We start from the raw sequence: 20065 nt of genomic DNA, 5'->3' as shown, positions 1-20065 counted from the left end.
CTGGGGTTTTGCTGATACAAGCGGAATGAGCTTAAGGCAGGGTGGGGACAAGCAGGATGAGGAGCAACCTCTGCTTTCCAATGGAGACCTTGACCAGGAAGGAGAAGAACTTTAATGTGCAGTATTGAATGAGGCTGGTCTGTACGTGCAGCTTATCTCAGGATATGCAATGCCTGCAATGTTTGCATATGCCTCACAGATAAGATTGATTATGTGTATGTTTAAAAAAAATGATCTTTTTATTAAATGGAAAAGGAGGTATAAATTATTGTAGCACTGGACATAAATTGTTATTTCTGTATATCAGCGAAAAATTTACACTGACTTTTCCTGTTGACTTCCATTTCATTTCCTATTTTGTAATATACTTTTAAAGTAGCCAAAATGTTAACTTCCAGACATGTTCTCCAATTACCATCACTGACATGTTACAAGTAATTGTTGGACTTGTGTACCTCGGAGACAAATCAGTTGGCTCTTTTTGCAGACACTACAGCTGTCGGGTGCAGTATCTAAAAGTAAAGCATTATTAAGGCCTTCTTATGTATAACTTTTGATGTAGGCCTCCTTTCTGTCTTGTTTTTAATGAAAGCTGAATTCTGTCTACTGAACTTGGTGGATGGTTCAGAAACTTGGAAATCCTGAAATGCTCATGGTGCCTGTGATCTTCAACTTGCTTTTTCAGACATCAAGCAGTGGAAGGCACTCTGTTCGGATCACAGGTCTCAGCACTATTGATTTTCGAGCTGGGTTTTCTAAGAAGCCGACATTAGACTTTAAGAAAACATCCAGCAGGCCAGTGCAAGGTTTGTTTCCATTTTACTCCACGCTAAGCAGTAACCTCTTTTGAGAGTATGTTGAGGCCCCCAGAATCAAGTAGAACTCTAGGATGATCTCTGTGGCGAACTTTGTGATAATTTTGAGGCCACTGCCTTCTTGTTCTTAGGGCTTTGAATGTGTGAGAGCAGCCAATGTTCTTCTCTCATCATATTGCCATGTATTTTTGTGTTAGCTCTGTGGCTTTTATTTTTAATGTCCCATAAATTCTGACATTTTTTGCTATGAAATGCCTCAAAATTGCAACTCTGTTACTTTTGGAGACTAAGAAAAAGCTTTTCTCTTTGGGGCATGGTGGGGAGTTAATAAAGTGGCTGCTGTTTCAGAAACACCTGTTGGAAGTCAGTAATTTCAGCCCTAATCAGTGCTGTGTCTCCTGACAGCTAATATGCAGAGCACAATTTAGAACAGTTTAGTTTCCTACTACTTGGTAAGTAAAGGTTGAAACTGAATGGTGCATTCATGGGATGGCAGGCCAAACATATGGAATTTAAATTTTTTTTTTTTTTAAACAACACGCACTTGAAATAGCATGTTTCTGTTTTTCTAGGGATTCCTACCTTCGTGCTACTAAATACCACAGGGATCCTTCTTCCAGCTAGAGTAGATCGACTGGAACTTCTGAGTATTACAGGGGAACTTCTTAAGACCTTGCCTGTGAAATACTATCCTGACAGAAAGCCCTATGGACTATGGAATATTTCTGACTTTATTCCACCAGATGAAGCTTTTTTTGTTAAAATAATGGGCTATGACAAGGATGATTATCTTTTTCAGAGAGTTTCAAGCGTTTCATTTTCTAGTATTACTCCTGGTAAGAGATGTTAATTTCAGTGTAATGTAAATTTGTCATATCTGATTTAGTTAAATTGGTATCTCATCATTTTCTGTTTTATACAAGTAGTATCTGTGTGTTCCGTTTTCTTCCAAAGTTATTTTTCAGAGTTTTGAAGAACAAGTTAATTGTTATACTTAACAGATAATGAAAACAGAAATTGATTTTCCTTTTAATAAAAGGAAAAGACGGGGTATGTTAGTAGCTGTTAATAATCTGTTGGGAAATGTTTCCTTTCTTTAGATGCTCCAAAAGTTACAATGCCCAGCAAGACTCCAGGGTATTACTTACAGCCAGGATCTGTTCCTTGCCATGTAGAAAGTCTTATACCTTTTACTCAGCGTTTTACTAAAAATGGAGTAAAACTAGGAGAGGATCAGTTCTTCAAGTAAGTAGAGACTTTTTTTTTCCAATCCTATTTATATCCTATGATTTCTATTTACTGCTATATTTTATATCCTATTACTTATGTTCTTTTATTTTTGGTGATAATCGTTAGGGAATCTATATTCTATGGAGAGATTTATAACAAATATGCATGTTTCACAAGGGAGCACACCATCTGTATAGATGGTGAGATCATATGGTTTTGGTCAAAAATCCCCTCAAATGTGTGCTCTTAAATTACCATAAGCTGTGTTTAGAAGTCTAGAAGGCAAATGCTTTTTAATTTATATATTTACAAGTTCTGTAAAATAGATCAGTAACTACCTTGCTCCCAATACACCTCTGCAATTATATATAGATGACTATGTAGCATAAAGGAATTTGCTTTTTATTTCAATTTGTCTTTCATGGATCCCTTAGACATGTGATCTATGACCTATCCTAGAAAATTATCCTCTTTAGAAAATCCCCCAAAAGAGGAAAACTTACACTGAATCTATCACAAATCTCTCCAGATTACTGTATGGAAAATGGACTACTCTTTCTCTGTAGAATGCAGTAGGAATAAAAAATAAATAAAATCAAGTGAATAGACTCAAAGTCTTCTTTATGATTCTGCTAGTTGAAAACAAAGGGAAATATATACTAGAAAAAAAACATCAGCAGCCTACATTAGCCTCATGTAAAGCCTGAAGCATTTCAGGAGAAAACTGAAGATGAAGTTCTAACATTCAATAACAAGTACATGATGACTAAATAGATAAACTCTGAAACTTCCTTGTATGCTGTTGGCAGTGTAAAATGCTGCAGCTCTTCTGCTTTTGTTTTGTTTAATGATGTACCATTTACATTTACTCAACTCTGGCACATACTTTGGTAGTTGTGTAATTTTTTCCATTCTTTAGTTATCAAACCACCCACATCTGCTCTTTGCTTTTCACATATCCAGCACCTTCGTGATCAGGACTCATTTTTCTTTCTCTTATTACAGAACAGATGAATGAATAGATCACTTGAGTTAATTTAACAAAATATATCTCAAGCCAAATGTTATTGATTGCAGGCAAACAGGATATAATTTGAGTTGTCTGCATTTTATTAGTAGTGAGGTTCTGTATGGGATTTGTCCAGTTTACTAGTTGGACTCAGAACTGAGTTGTGTTATCGCTCTGCACTGGATGAATTTGAGTTTTTTGTTTTGGTGACAAGGTGTCATTTTAGCTCTTTTTTTTTTCTACTTATTTCAAAAAGACAATTGTTGGATAAAAGATGGATATTGTAGTTCTAGCATGACAGTTGTCCCTGTGAAAGTACCATTAGAGTGAGTTTATGTTAAGGGTTTTTGAAACGAACAGACTTTTTTCATTTTGATTCCAGACATGCTGTCAACTCTCATTACAATTCCTAATTTTAAATGAGTAATAATATCTGTTGGAAAATAAATTTCCTTAAAATTGAAAAAGCTTTGTTTTCCTACATTTCCGCATCCTGTGGTGGTCTGGTAAGGAAATTGGGATTTTGATTAATGTTCTTGTAGGCTTCTGACCAGTCTGATTTAGGAGACCAAGAACAATAACTGAGCACCTTATTCCAGTGGTAAATGAGCATTAATTTCTTTAAAACCCATCCTGTATTACAAATGGCAACACCAACCCTGCAAAGGGCACAAACAGCAAAACTAGTATGTGTAACACTGACATGAAAGGCAACACATGTATTTTTAAAAAAGAAATAAATAAAAATAACTCTGGTGGTATTTGTGGTTGTTAGTCAAGTTTGGTATTTGATTTGCTTAAGCCATGCAGAATATATTCTGCCTAGCTACGTGGTAAGTAGCACAGTACGAGCAGAGAAAGCTTGTTTGGTTTTGGTTCAGTCATGCAAGCCATAGCCTGCTGCTGATCACACTCTGAGTGAAAAAGGTGATACAGCGTGCGGAGGTTTGGGGTGACCAAGAGCTGAAGTTCGATATGACGTGAATTATCACTGTGCTCCCTGCCAATGGTTTTTACAGTAACCAAAAACCAGGATGTGATTTGGTCTTCAGACTCTGCAGCTTGGCTAGGTTGTATTTTCTGAAAGATAAGCAGCTTGACCAGCTAATTGTATATACTGTGTATGTGGAGAAAATAAAATGGTTTGGGTATATAAATGACGATGCTGTGAAAGGTGCTGGCTTATCGCTGTAAGACATACTGCAAGGAGTTGTGCATAGTTACCGCTGAACTGTGCAGTAGAAACGTTGAGGTGTACGTTACTCGTTGCTGCTGTTGTATTTCTGTATGTATTTATTAACAGACCCCCTGGCCTGTGTTCACCAAGCTTCTCCACTCTGGACTCCTTGTATGCTTCCATTCTCAGGGTTTCCATGTTCTACGTCTGGTATATAGCAAAAGTTGGGAATAAAGAAGGATAGGATCGCATAACTTCACTTTTAATATACTTTCCTTGAAGAAGTTTCTCACTTTTCACTTGGAAGAAATACTATTTTAATCCTTAGTGTTGGCAATTGCTGCCATTTCCATTTGCCAGCGTAGCACTGTTAAATGTCATTTGACATATGATATATTAGGTTATCTAGAATCAATATAAAGGAAGAAGAATAACCAGGAAGCCATTTAAGGTCACCACTGTTTTCCTTAGATTTTCCAAGTCGCTTTCTCTTTCTTTCTGTATCTACTAAGGGATGATAAATCACCGTATTCTGACAAGCAAAATGGAGAACAAGGGGTCACTAATTTAGTGTTTTCCCATAACATGGAAATTACTTGCCAAGCCATGGTGGATATATTTGTGTTCCTTGGTTTTGTTTGTAAACCATAGCAACTGGCCCCAGGGAGTTCTGGGGCACCGCGCAAACCCCCGCTTTTCTCTGTTATGTCATTGTCCATGTGCTTGTTGCACCATTTCTTATAAAACAAAAAAATGTGGTTTTGAATCTTAAGAAGCTGTAAAAGTGTTTGCTTTTAAGCACGTGACCCCACCAGTCAATGCAGTCATGTTTTTATTTTCTTATCCACTTTAACGTTACATGTGACAGATGCATGATATTAATTACCTCTCAGCTTTACCTTGCACAACTTGTAGGAAAAAACTGCAGGTATTTCTCTGAATTCATGTTCTGTTATTTTGCTCATATCTCTTCTGTATTGTGCTCTCTGTTTTTAGTCCTGGATCTGTCAATTCAGTCTTTATAGTTGTTGCACTGTTTATTTTTGTGTGGGTAGGCGATCAATGTGCAGATTATTGAGTTAATGTAGTTAGTGCTTGTCATAACTTCTGCTCTCCTGGCTGTACCTCTGTTGTTGTCATCTTCATATGGATACTTCATTGCTGGATTTTAAATATTTAGGGTGGAGGTAGTCCCTGCAGTTTGAAAAGCAGGAAGAGCTGCCTGGATGTAGTCCCCTTGAAACAGGTAGTAGGGTAGGTGCTACCCTCCCCACTCCATGAGCCTAAGAGTGGGTTTACAAATAGAAAGATTTGATGAGAAGCTCTTCACTGGGAAGATGAACCCTCATTAGCCTTTCTAGTAAGAGCCGTGGGTTCAGTACTGCGACTGGCTCTATGTAGAAACCGGTGGGTGTTAAGGAGAGAGAAGAACTACTGCTTCTTGAGTAGTAAATGCAACAATGAGGTATGATCAGCTGAGTGAATGACTGCAAATGCTGTGGTGTTAGTTACTGTATGGCACATGTTCACGTATGTTAGTCATCTTTGTAGAAGTTTAACTGAAACATTCTGCAAAAGCTTGCGTTTCTTAATACTTAGAAAAAGACTGACAATGTATTTATCTGTTCTTTAACTAAAGTTCATAGATAAATCCAGTTTGATTCAGCAGAGAATCTGTTTTTCCTCTAACCTAACCTATTGTGAAAATCTTTGCCTGCAGTCAGGAAGCCAAGTCCTTTCACCTCTTTATTCCTTCAGAAATTTAGTGAAATGTGCCTTTTCCTTTCTTCAGAGAATCATCTAGCATGAGCTGGGAAATAGACCAAGTCTCCTTGTCTGATGAAGGCTTCTATGAATGTATTGCAACTAGCAGTGCAGGGACTGGACGTGCGCAGACATTTCTGGATGTATCAGGTGGGTACTAATTCATCCTTCCGTGCTGAAATATGGTAACATGTTGTACTGGGATGTTTAACATAAAGAATTGACACTTGGTACCAATAAAAGGTATTTCCAGTTCTAAGTATATGTTTAATTAATGTGTTTTTTCTCGCTGATGTACACAAATGCGTTGATGTTTACTCAGGAAACCTGTTTTGAATATTAGCATGGGATTTGTTTTAGTTAGTTCCTGCAAGCAGTTGGACTTACAGAATAGTTGTGGCCCACAGAAGCAGAAATTGAAATCTGAGATGTCAGTTGTTCTCATTTTTATTTCAAGCTGTAGAAATTATGTTTGCTTCCTTAATTGTAGGTATTATCCTGCAGAGGACGAATTAGAAAAGTTGTGTTCAAAATTGTTCTGATTCAGTAAATTGTTGGAAGTCTTTTTTCTTATCTATTATTTTGAATTTTTAAAAATGTGAATAACTTGGATGAAGGAAGTGAAAGTAAGTGAATAAATCAGGTTAATCACAAAGATACTTTTGAATAACTGTTATTAGTTGATTGCTGGCCCAAAAATGTGACTGTAGACAATTGACTTGTACAATGTTAAGGGCAATCAGTGTGTCTTGACAGGTGGATTAACGGGATTATCCAATTGATTATTCTAATTACTGTTTCTCTTCATTTTCTATTTAATTTAAAATGGTCCTGACTTCATCAGGAAGATAAGGTGTAAACCTGGTCATTCTTTTAGTAATAGTTGGTGTGCCTATGTGTTAAAGCAGTTCCAAAGCATAAAGCACAGAGTGTCACAATTCCTGAGGGTGTTTTCCTCGTGTTAGTTTAGACTCAGTGCACTTAAATGATTATGCCCAAGAAACATTATTAGTATTATTAGTGAAAGTTAGTTGTGATGCGAGAGAATCCTTCCTGTGAAGTGAATAGTGGCATCCTAGTCAAGTATAGGGTGTAGGCATCTGGGATGGAAGAAGAGGAGAGAATAAAGTTGGTCTTCTCTAAAGGCGAATGTAAAGCTATACTGCTTGTGTCCTGTCAGGCTGGCATCTGGGATGTGTGGGTACTGGTTACTGACTGCAGAATATGATTTTAAGAGCTTCAGCTTCATATCAGCTAGAAATGTTTCCCAAAGGAAAACAGCAGGCTTTACTTCCCTGAGAATCCTTTGCTGTATCTGAAAAATTCTGCTTCAGTTACTTTAAGCCAGGGGGCACCCTAAGCACAGATGGAGAAGACATAAAACCAGGTGTGGTACTTGAGCAGACACTGAGAGGGCTTCTGGGTGAAGTCACTGAGTTCAGCAGGTGAAGAGAATGGACAGAACAACTCCAGTGATTGCACTGAATGATCATGTCCCTACCTGACTATTTAATCAGAGCAGAACTGTGTGTATTCAGTAATTACCTTCCAGTTAAACACCGATCTGCTGGTGTTCATGAAGTTCATGAAACCTTTGCAAAACATCTGATGTTGGAAAAATTAAAGAAGAAAAGCTTGCTTATATACATGGGTAGGTGAGTGAAAACCCTATCCATACTGTAGCAAACTTTGTCACTTACTTTTCAAAATTGTGGTGCAGTCTGAAGGAAAGGAAAAATCATTTCTGTTTTGAAATAAAAATCTGTTACAGATGTCTGATACACCCAAACAGAAGGCCAGATGGCATGTAGAAGTGTAAATCAGTGCCCTTGAATAAGGAAGACACTGGAGCTGAGTCAAAGTGGCAGTGATGATAGCAGAGCTTGGCACAGCGGTTTGAATTCAGCCTCAGGTTTTCATATAACTGCTTGAAATCAAGGTTGTCTTTTATCTCCCACATTAGCTAATTCAGAATTGTTAACCTGAATCATGATTCGCAGAATCACAAAACTGTTTGGGTTGGAGAGACCTCTGGAAGTTACCTAGTTCAGCTTTCAGCTCATAGCAGAGCTAACTTCCAAGCTCGATCACATTTCCCAGGGACTTGTCCAATCAAACACTGAATGGCTCCAAGGACAGAGATTTCACAAGCTCCATGGGCAGCCTGTTCAGTGGTTAATTGCCCTCACTAGGAAAATATTTTGCGTAATGATCTAGTTGGAATTTCCCATGCTGGATATTACAACCATGGACTCTCATCCTTTGTGCTCAGAGATCGTATTCTCTAAAACGTCCCTCTCAGTAGTTGAAGACTGTGCCTATATACCCCTCCATCTTCTTTTTTACAGATGTGCACATTCCTCTCACTGCAGGATGAGCATATTAAAAACAAACAAAAAAACAACAGCCTGACATCACTGATTCTGTGCAAGGCGAAGTTTGCAGAGAAACAGCCTTCTTATAGCGAGTGGTAAATTTGAGATGAGGAACATCTTTTTAGTCACACAATGTACTCAAGTAACATCAATACTTATTCAAGTCCTAGCTGAGCACTGTTTCATATTTTATCTACCAAAATGCTTCTGGTGAATAAGATATCTCGTTTGCTTCTTTCAGTCTGTGCTTTGGAGTACGAGTACCAGCAGCTGTTATATTCCACCCTCAGAAATTGTGTGCACAAGGATTCTTGGTTAGGATGTTGCAACTATCCTCTTCCTTACAGAGAGAACTGAAAGAGATTCCTAACCTTTTTCCTGTGATACTGGTGGTAGCACTTGAGAGTAAAGGGGGAGTGTGTGGGGGAAATTGCAGTATTGTCTCATTTACAAAGCGCTGTAAGATCCACCAAGACTTGACACACTGTGTAAACATGAGCAGCTAGTTCTGTTTTGAGCCATACAGAGGAGTAATGTAAGGGAGATGCTTTGAAAGCCTTGTATGCAAACATTTGTAAGAAAAGTATCTGAAATTTCTTCTTTAAGCAAAGTAAACAATCTTTTCAAGTATTCTTAGTTTGACTAGCTGACAGACAGTATATCACAGATTATCCCTTTTGTCAGCTGCTGTGTGAAAGGTATTGGAACTGTGTCAACATTTTCCAGTTTCAAGAAAAGCAAACACTTGAGTTTGACTTCGTCTCACTAGTATTAAATCTTTAAAATGTCAGCTGGCTTGTTAGCTTGTACAGGCACATTAACTGAAGTGCTCTGAATACCAGGAATTCAGTTTAGAGTTTGACCAGGGGATTGCTGTGTGCTCACTGTTGTTCTAAGAGTCTAGAGGTGTGCCCCAAGGACTGACAGTCAAATAATGGTGGGGTTTTAGTTCTGTACTGGCCTTCATCTCTTTCTATTCTTAGCTTTCCAAGTTTAAGTATCTTGCTCTTAGGGATAGTCCCATGGAAAACATGAGAAGATTTATCTTTTCTTCCAAAATAACTCCTCCAACCTGAAGTGCAATACTGGAACTCCAGTCTCAGTAAGCAAGTCCAGCTTTTCTTGATACTGCTCTGTGTTAAAATGCACTGCTTTGGTAGTGAGAGCGAGAGGTGTTAGGGGCTGTGCTCTGTGGGAAGCAGAGCTGCACGCCCAGCGTGCGGCATGTATGAGGGAGTCACTGGTATGCAGAGAGCTGGCCTAAAGCTTGTGAACCTCATCTGAGACCCCACAGGATACTTAAATGAGGAAGACTTATGGCTGGCTCTGAGTTTAGGAGCAACATTCACCCTTAATAAATACAGATATGTTTTTTTTTTTCTCTTAGGCTTGCTTTGCTTAGGATAATTGATTTTTGGTGTGTGCTGATAAAGATTTGGTCTTGCTCTTACAGCTGTCTTACTTCTGCTAAAGCGTCCTGGTCAGAATATTAGTCACTGCAGATTTTTCTTAGCAAGAAACAGTCAGGGGTAGTGGTGGGGAAACCAGCAAATGGAATATATAAATATATCATTTATGTAACATCTTATGCATACCATGTATGTGGAATGCATACGGAATGCACAGCGTTACATAATTTATGTTCTCCAGCATTTAAACGTTTTCTCCTTTGTCAGTGATATCTCAAGAAGTATCGAGACAACTGCTCCTATTTTTAGCATTTGTGGCTTCAAAGCTAAATTCCAGTGCTCAATTGTTGCAGCTGCATCCTTCTAGGAATGCAATTAAAAACGTACAGATGAGTAGAGCAGAAAGCAAACAATAACAACGAGCGGAAGCTGAAACATAAAATATGTACAGATAGGAAGAAGGAGCTTGAAATTATCTGAAACGTTGTGAGTGGCTGCTGCCCCCAGCAGCTCCATGCCCACAGCTCCTGCCCAGTGCTGTGCCTGGGGCCTGGGCCTCTGTCGCAGCCCCACAGCACTGCTGCTGCCTTCCCCTTCGCATCGACCGCAGGTGCACTCGGGGGACTCTGACATGGGCCCTGACCCTCGGTCTTGCTGCAGCCCCTGGCACTGAGCCCTGCATTCACTCCACTGGTGCCAGCCCCTTCCAGGGGCAGGTTTTAGGGACACACACCGTTCCCGTTCCAGTGCCTGGTGGCTCAGACTATCGCCCCCTCCAGCAGCTGGTGCTGGAGCCCGGGCACCCCAGCCCGTGATGCCCAGGCAGCGGGCGCCCCTGCCCCTGCTGTGACTCCAGTGGCTGGCACCCAGCCCTCTCACGCTGGTTTCGACAGCAGCTGGCAGCTGGCGCTTGCAGCGTGTGTGCATCGGGGCGAGGGAGAGCATGGAGCTGAGAAGAGATCTAGCAGGAGGATAGGACAGGCTGCGGTGAGCAGGCACAGGGCTCTGTCCAGCAAGTGCACTGACTGGTAATACTTTGTGTGGCAGGACCCTTTTGTACCCCTTTCTGTCTACTCCCACCTTTCTTCTTCCCCTGAATCCTTTTCTGTAGTTCTGCTGCCGGGGTAAGAGCTCCAGGTATATCCAAGACCCCAGGTTTGCACCCCTATCAGTTTCCAAAGCCAGATTGGTCCCTCTTTGAAGTGATGGCAGAAGCTGCTTGATTGCCCATCAATTAGCGTGACTGAGTTTTCTTGTCACTGTTTGTCTATCAAGTGTGTGCCTCTGCGTACTGTTTACTGCCTTGCCTTTCCTTCGCTCTGCTCAGTAACACCCTTGATCAGGGAGACTTAAAGGAGCAGTGTCTCCTTCCACATATCCTTAGAAATAAACCAGTCAAGTAAAGAACATAATGATGATGCTCGCAGCAGCTGGTGACTTGGTTTCATCATCTCTGTTAGAAGAGCGTTGTAGTAGCATTTTTTCCCTTTTTTTTTCTTCATATACAAGCCCGCAAAACTCTAGAGTGGAACTCGGATTATACCATGCATGGTCATACCTCAGAGCACTCACAGACCTGGTTGTGGGGCTGTGATCTTGTGTTGGCTTTTCCCGGTGCAAGATTAGCTCAAAGAACAGCACAACATCCTCTCATACAAGATGTGGTATTTCATCCTGTGTGATGCAGTATTTCTTTCACATAAATCAGGTGTATTCTCATCAGGGAGCGAGGATGCTGGCCTGGGATCTCTGTTCCATGGGTTGAGCAATGTGAAATGAAACTAAAATATTAACCAATATTATAATTGTTTTGCACTAGAGCATACTTCAAGTTATTTACCAAGAATCCACCAGTGAAGCAAAGGTCCCCAAATCTTTTTTCTCCTTATTTTGTTTTTTATTCTGTTCTTTCTATGCAGAGCCTCCACCCATGATTCAGGTTCCTAACAATGTCACAGCTGTCCCTGGTGAAGCAGCCATCTTGACCTGCCTAACATTGAGCACCGTGCGTTACAATCTCACCTGGCAGAGGAATGGCAGAGATGTGAGGCTGAAGGAGCCCCTGCGGATAAGGGTGCTGAGCAACCTGTCTTTAGAGGTGAAGACTGTAAAGTTCACAGATGCTGGCAAGTACAACTGCATCGCCTCTAACGAGGGTGGATCTACCACAGCATCTGTCTTCCTTACTGTACAAGGTAACAAGAAAACTGCCTGTTAAGCTTCCTCTGACATGGTTTTAACTTGCTTCATCTTTTTGGTGAACTGTCTCTCATAGTAACTTTTGCCGTTTATGCCTGTTGATGAAACAACTTAGAGACTGGTAGAAAGTAATGTAGTTTTTCCTTGTTTTAAAAATATCGGTGCAAGTCACCAAACAGCACTTGTGCTCAGTTTGTGACACTGCCTCATGCTGTGGGCCTCTACGAACCATGGTTTGATGCTGATACTTCTGAAACTGCCAGCTTAATTCTGCTGTATGTCTGTATAAAGCCTCAGGTATCTTCATTGTTAGTGTCTCCTAAAGTGTAGAGCACAAAGAGGTAGCTGCAGACAGACTTTGCTCTTGTTTGTGTATGTGCACACACATGTTCTTAGCAGCATCAGTCCCAATATTCGTAGCCGAGCCTGACTTTGAGAAAAGTTAAAGACTGCATGTGTGATTTTTTTTTTCCCTTTCAGTGAAACTACAGTTACACATGTGCACTTAAATTGGTAAGAGTTTCTGTGTTCTTCTGGATTATTTTATATCTCCTTAGAATAATACTTCTAAGTGTTTCTATGTATTATTGTATCTGTCATCGTGTGTCATTTAATACAAGCTAAGAACTAATCAAGGTTTTATGAAGGACTAGATAAGATAAGGACTTTCAGACTATGTCAAGACCGAAGAAGAGGCCATGGGTTGAGATCAAGCAAGCTCTAGGTCCATGTTGTTGCTTCAAATCAAGAACAAACTTGAGAAAAGAAAAAAAAAAAAAGTAAAAATGCAGTAATTTGAATTGGGGCTAATTCTGTTGAAATCTGAAAGTACTTCAGATTTGGTTTTGACTGCCTTGGTCATGTGGAGGTTTGAACCGTGGTTTCCCAGCATGCAGTCTGTGGCTAAGAAGAGTCAGAACTGCAAAATGTTACAGAAAACTATTCTGTCTTTTATTTTTGGGTTTTGGCTGTCTTGATAAGCTACTTGTTGGTGACTCTGACAGGATTTCTGCTTGCTAATGATATTCTGAGCAGAGAGGGTACCTTACTAACTTTGTTGCTGTAATCCTACTACTTTATTAGCTAATGGAAAACGTAAAATTATGGAGGGGGAAAAAAAAAAGAATTGCCTGCATCAAGGTGCTCTAAAAGAAAGAGGTCAAAAATGGAATTGTAACACTTACTGACGGGATGCAGCTCTTCGTGATCTGCCAAGGCAGAATAAATAGGTGTGTAATCAGTTATGTAGGACCTGTTACAAAATGTAGCAGTGAGGTGTTTCTTCACTGCTCTGTCTGAATTACCATTTGGATATCTATGTTTGAGTTATAACTGTTAAATTTCTAGTAAGTTAAAGGGGGAGAGGGGGAAAGCCATGAAAAAAACTCAGCCCATACATGTTTGGAAAACTGTTTTGAATTCCACAGGATTTTTCCATCAAGACAATCATTCAAGCATGTCAAAGGCAAGAAAAGTGCCCCCTCCCTCATTCCTCTCTTCCTGGGATTTAGATTCTGTCCCTAAGGTCTGTAGACCAGCTGGGAGATTTAACACGATGAGCAAATTACATCTGGCAGGTTTTTACAGTAGAGATAGAGAAGTTTAGTGCTGCCACAGCAGAATATTTAGTTTCAAATCATTTATATGTGTAGAATGATTATATCAAATAGTTGAGAATTACGTTTTGGCTGGTATTGGTATTGCTAACAGGTTTAAAACGTGCCTGAGATAACCTTCTTGGAGAGTTTACACAGGGTTAGTTGGCAGTCTGAGAAGCATTTTCTTCTATTTCTGATGAAAGATGCTTGGAATAGAATAGAGGTAGCAAATGTAGCAAACAGTGAGCTGCAGCTGAACTCAGATTCCTGCAGCAATGTCTGTCTTGTGGTGTTTGGAAAATGTAATCTCCAGCCAACCTTTTGAATGGCTGTATGCAGAAGCTGAGTGGTGTCAGGATGGTTGTATGTGTATTGTTTTACTTTGCTTGAACCAAATGATTTTAACCAAATTTCTGGAGGTACTCGGATGTATGATTAACTGTGTTGTTCACAGCCCATACTGTTTGTTAGGGTCCAGAAGAATATTGAAAAGAATGGTTTATATTTGACAGCAAAAGAGTCAAGGATGGCTTATTGTAAGGAGAAAAAGCTTAAAGGGGTTGTAATGTTTTCCTTCTGAAAGAAGGCAATTTGTGGTCTTATTAATAGATAGAGATGGGTTCATGCTTTATGTAGCTGCACGTAATTCCGAATGTCATATTAAATTCATATCAGATCCCTTTATTATTGTTGGCACAGATCCAATACAGACCTCTGAATTTTGGGTCATAAGAGAACAAGCAATGCTTTCATCCCCATTTTCTTTCTGCAGTAGGAGTTAAGGCAGAGAACAAATGTTTTCAGCTCTAAAAATAATCCAGCGTCTGCTTTACAAGTGGGTTGTAGTAAACCCTTGTTTTGAATAGAATTGTTTTGAAATTTTTTTGGTTTGATAGCTCTTCTGAAAGGGAATGTTCATCTGATTTTTAATTTTTTATGTTCTTTTTAGACCAGCAGCTGTACAAATACAGCCTGATACTTGAATGGGAGTTGACTTTTTTCCCCGGTTGCATGTTCTGTGTTAGCTGCTGTACTGAGCCATGACTTGTTCGTCACCAGCACCGAGCCCAGCTGGCCGAACGTCCTGTTTAAAAACTGTGCCCGCCTGTGGCATGGTGCTGTGCTGCTCGCAGCAGGCTGAAAGGTCTCGGAACTTGTGGCCTTTGAGATACTGAGGCGTACAGTCTCTTGGGCCTCCTAGGGTTGTGTTGGTGTTGAGTCAGTGCTCTGACTTCTAAAGTGCACCCTCAGTTTTGGACGTTATTACAAGGTGGATCCATAGTGTGAATGGCTCAACTCCTCTCAACAGGTTGGACTTGTAACCTGTTCCCACCGTAGCACTTCCTGCTCTAAAAGGAAAGGAAGTAAAATGCAGTTAAACTTCCAGCACTTCTTTGATGCGAAAGACAAAGTTGTCTGAAAGAAAAAGAGCTGAATCAGTAGGTGTCCCTCTGCTAGGTGCTGATTGCCACTCACAGCAGGCTCAGAGGTGGTCAGTGAGCTGCCCTTCAGAAGCGAGCTTCCTGTGCAGGAGAAGCAAGTTAGCAGCAGGGTCAGGAACTGCCCGAGCAGCCCCTCTCGAGTTCTCTGTAGCTCAGGAAAATCAGTGAGAGTCCCAAAGTTTGCTCATCTGCTCCCCGTACTGTGGTTCCTAAGAGGTTCTTGTCTGCATTCAGAGAAAGGGAGCTGATGGGGCAAAAAGGTTTGCGTTATAAGACCAGTCGCTGACAGCTTGTTTTATGACTCGGCTTGAATTTATTATTAAAGGCGTTTCTTTTGTTAAAATTCCTTTGTGATATCCTCTACAGATCAGTGCAGGAGTGGGACAAACAAAGCTTTCTCATCCAGCTAAAAATATCTTTTGGTTTTCCAAGTCTCTTCTGTATCATTTATCACAAATTCATCTAAATAAGTGGTGATTAATCTCTTGTAATTTTTGTAATATTCAGATTATGCATAGTAGCGAGAGTACTTACTGCAATGAATTTGAGTTCAGACTTGATGAAGGATGAAAAATTAGGGTGTTAAATAAAACAGGATGTGTTAAGTGTCATGCATCTTAATGAGCAAGCGCATGACATCACAGAATCACAGAATCGTCTAGGTTGGAAGAGACCTCCAAGATCACCTAGTCCAACCTCTGTCCTAACACTAACACAACCTCCACTAAACCATATCGCTAAGCTCTACATCTAAACGTCTTTTAAAGACCTCCAGGGATGGTGACTCAACCACTTCCCTGGGCAGCCCATTCCAATGCCTAACAACCCTTTCAGTAAAGAAGTTCTTCCTAATATCCAACCTAAACCTCCCCTGGCGCAACTTTAGCCCATTCCCCCTCGTCCTGTCACCAGGCACATGGGAGAATAGACCAACCCCCACCTCTCTACAGCCTCCTTTAAGGTATCTATAGAGAGCGATGAGGTCTCCCCTGAGCCTCCTCTTCTCCAGGCTAAACAACCCCAGCTCCCTCAGCCGCTCCCCGTAAGACTTGTTCTCCAGACCCCACACCAGCTTTGTCGCCCTTCTCTGGACTCACTCGAGCACCTCCATGTCCTTCTTGTAGCGAGGGGCCCAAAACTGAACACAGTACTCGAGGTGCGGCCTCACCAGAGCCGAGTACAGGGGGACAATCACCTCCCTGGACCTGCTGGCCACGCTGCTTCTTATACAAGCCAGGATGCTGTTGGCCTTCTTGGCCACCTGAGCACACTGCTGGCTCATATTCAGCCGACTATCAACCAGTACTCCCAGGTCCTTCTCTGCCAGGCAGCTTTCCAACCACTCATCTCCCAGCCTGTAGCGCTGCTTGGGGTTGTTGTGCCCCAGGTGCAGGACCCGGCACTTGGCCTTGTTGAACTTCATACAGTTGGCCTCAGCCCATCGGTCCAGCCTATCCAGATCCTCCTGCAGAGCCTTCCTTCCCTCGGGCAGATCGACACACGCACCTAACTTGGTGTCACCTGCAAACTTACTGAGGGTGCACTCGATCCCCTCATCCAGGTCATCGATAAAGATATTAAAGAGGACCGGCCCCAGCACTGAGCCCTGGGGGACTCCACTAGTGACCGGCCTCCAACTGGATTTGACTCCATTCACCACAACTCTTTGGGCCCGGCCATCCAGCCAGTTTTTAACCCAACGAAGCATACGCCAGTCCAAGCCTTGAGCAGCCAGTTTCTTGAGGAGAATGTTGTGGGAAACAGTGTCAAAAGCCTTACTGAAGTCTAGGTAGATCACATCCACAGCCTTCCCCTCATCCACCAGGCGTGTCACTTTGTCATAGAAGGAGATCAGGTTCATCAAGCAGGACCTACGTTTCATAAACCCATGCTGACTGGGCCTGATCACCTGGTTGCCCTGCAGGTGCCGCCTAATGACACTCAAGATAATCTGCTCCATGAGCTTCCCTGGCGCTGAGGTCAAACTAACAGGCCTATAGTTTCCCGGGTCTACCCTCCGGCCCTTCTTGTAGATGGGCGTCACATTTGCTAGCCGCCAGTCGACTGGGACCTCTCCTGATAGCCAGGACTGCCAATAAATGATGAAAAGCGGCTTGGCCAGCTCCTCCGCCAGTTCTCTCAGTGCCCTCAGGTGGATCCCATCCGGCCCCATCGACTTGTGTACATCCAAGTGCTGTAGCAGGTCGCCAACCATTTCCTCGTGGATTGTGAGGGCCACATCCTGTTCCCCATCCCCTTCCACCAGCTCAGGGTACCAGGTATCCAGAGAACAACTGGTCTTGCTGCTAAAGACTGAGGCAAAGAAGGCATTGAGTACCTCAGCCTTTTCCTCATCTTTTGTAACTAAGTTTCCCCCCGCATCCAGTAAAGGATGGAGATTCTCCTTAGTCCTCCTTTTTGTGTTGATGTATTTGTAAAAACTTTTTTTGTTATCTTTAACAACAGTATCCAGATTGAGCTCCAGATGAGCTTTGGCCTTCCTAATTTTATCCCTGCACAGCCTCGCAACATCCTAATAGTCCTCTTGAGTAGCCCGCCCTCTTTTCCAAAGATTATAAACCCTCCTTTTCCTCCTAAGCTCGAGCCACAACTCTCTGTTCAGCCAGGCCGGTCTAGTTCCGCGCCGGCTCGTCTTTGGGCACGTGAGGACAGACTGCTCCTGAGCCATTAAGATTTCCTTCTTGAAGAGTGCCCAGCCTTCCTGGACTCCTCTGCCCTTCAGAACCACCTCCCAAGGGACTCTGCCAACCAGTGTCCTGAACAGCTCAAAGTCAGCCCTCCGGAAGTCCAAGACAGCGGTTTTACTGGTCCCCTTCCTGACTTCGCCAAGAATAGAGAACTGAACCATTTCGTGGTCACTCTGCCCAAGACAGCTCTCGACCACCACATCTCCCACCAGTCCATCACTGTTTGTGAACAGAAGGTCTAGTGGGGCACCTCCCCTGGTAGGCTCACTAACCAGCTGCGTCAGGAAGCTATCTTCCACGCTCTCCAGAAACCTCTTAGACTGCTTTCTCTGGGCTGTGTTGTGCTTCCAGGATATGTCTGGGAAGTTGAAGTCCCCCACAAGAACAAGCGCTGACGATTTCGTGGCTTCTGCCAGCTGCCTGTAGAACTCCTCATCCATCTCCTCATCCTGGTTCAGTGGTCTATAACAGACCCCCACCAGGATGCTTGCCTTGTTGGCCTTCCCTCTGATCCTAACCCAAAGAGGCTCAACCTTATCATTCCCAGCCTCAAGTTCCTCAACATCAAAACACTCTCTAATATAGAGAGCCACACCACCACCCCTTCTGTGCTGCCTGTCCCTTCTGAAGAGCCTATAGCCAGGCATTGCAGCACTCCAGTCATGAGAGTGGTCCCACCACGTTTCCGTGATGGCAACCAAGTCATAGCCTTCCTGCTGCACGATGGCTTCCAGCTCCTCTTGTTTGTTACCCATGCTGTGTGCATTAGTGTAGATGCACTTCAGTCGGGCCATTGCCTTCTCCCCCGGCCTTGCCATTGTTCCCTCTGGTACAGCTCCAACAAGACTTATTTCAGCCCCGTCCCCCTTCTTTCCTAGTTTAAAGCCCTCTCAACGAGCCCTGCCAACTCCTGGGCTAGGATCCATTTTCCCCTTGGAGATAGGGACCCGTCTGCGGTCACCAGGCCGGGTGCTGAGTAAGGCGCCCCATGGTCAAAAAACCCAAAATTTCTGTATTGGCACCAGCCTCTGAGCCACGTGTTAATCAGGTGGGCTTTCCGTGTCCTCTCGGTACCCCTCCCTGCCACTGCAGGGATGGACGAAAACACCACCTGTACTCCCGCTCCAAAATGAAATCAAATGAGAGATTATTTTCTAGTTGCTTTCTCATGGAAAGTCTAGCTCTTTAGAAGAATTTTTAAGAAATTTGAAGGAGCAGAACCAAATTTAGAAGTCAGCATTTCTAGATGTATGCTGACCCACCCAAACCTGTGGCTCATTGCATTCCCTCCAAATCCCATGGGAACTAGCTTCTTGCAGGGTATTTGGCCTCTGTTACTGCTCTAGTTGTAAAAAGCACAAGCAAATGATTAGTTTAGCTGTTAAGTATTGTACCCGCAGCTGTAAGAAAAGTATTGGATTGGCACCCCTTCCAGGAGGGCTGCGTGCAGTCCTTGGTACAGATTGCTCACAGGAGCATGAACAAATTCAGTCCATCATTTGACGGAAATCAAACCCTTGTAAAAATAAATAAATAAATAAATAAATAAAAATTCTGCAGCAAGTGTATGCAAACTTCTGAAGTGATTGCATTATGACATGGTTGGTTTTGATCAAAATATGTTTAAATAGTTAATCAGCCTCGTTAGGACATTACTTGTCAGGTTAACAGTTGGAATCCTTCAGCTTTTCAAAGATGCTCTTAGCAAAAATGGCAAGAAATAAGCTTGAGGGTGCTGCACAAAAAATATTGATACAAGTAATGGTTCAGTCAAATATCCTCTACAGCATGGCTTGGGGGAAAAGCTTATGTTGGAAAAAAGATGCAGAAAGTGATGACAAATATTGTCAGCGAGACTGTTTGCTTTTTGCTAATGAATGGTGATAAATATTTTTTTAATGTTGAATAAAAGAAAAAATTGGCATTTGCTGTCCTTTTATTCATGTTAAGTTAAATTTCTTCTAATGATTTAAATGGACCAAGGAAAGGTGCAAGTGTGAGTGTTTCAGAGCCTGGAGTCTCCACACCAACCTTCACTATCTTCAGAAGAATCACATGTGATCTTTGTTTAAAAGGCTATATGTATATATATATTAATTTTTTTTTCTACAGACTTGAATGGGGTGAGTATGGTAAGGAGCTTGTGCTTCTCCTGCCCACGCACAAATCTCGTCCCTTCTGGTACAAACAACAAAGCAAAAGAAATCAAGTTGTCCTGCCATAAAAGAAAGCCAATTCTGTGCCCCCGGCTGGCTTTTGAGCCAGAAAACGAGATGGTTAATTAGTGCTGACTGTGGCCTTGGGGGGCCTAGGTGGTAGCTTGAGTATTACAGCTGTGT

General features: G+C 42.0%; 1 protein-coding gene across 1 annotated transcript in view; it reads left to right on the top strand.

The window, feature by feature from the left end:
* Positions 1 to 20065, top strand: part of HMCN1 (hemicentin 1) — a 203689-nt gene that overhangs the window by 55192 nt on the left and 128432 nt on the right. Inside the window, exons 7-11 of the mRNA XM_035537930.2 lie at positions 686 to 806; positions 1388 to 1651; positions 1916 to 2060; positions 6024 to 6145; positions 11699 to 11974. Of these exons, the coding sequence (XP_035393823.1) occupies positions 686 to 806; positions 1388 to 1651; positions 1916 to 2060; positions 6024 to 6145; positions 11699 to 11974 (928 nt within the window). The remainder of the gene's footprint in view (positions 1 to 685; positions 807 to 1387; positions 1652 to 1915; positions 2061 to 6023; positions 6146 to 11698; positions 11975 to 20065) is intronic.

Source organism: Cygnus atratus, chromosome 8, assembly GCF_013377495.2.
Source record: "Cygnus atratus isolate AKBS03 ecotype Queensland, Australia chromosome 8, CAtr_DNAZoo_HiC_assembly, whole genome shotgun sequence".
NCBI classification, from domain to species: Eukaryota; Metazoa; Chordata; class Aves; order Anseriformes; family Anatidae; genus Cygnus; species Cygnus atratus.
The sequence above is the reverse complement of the archived record's forward strand: the minus strand, read 5'-3'. Positions and strand labels throughout refer to the sequence as shown.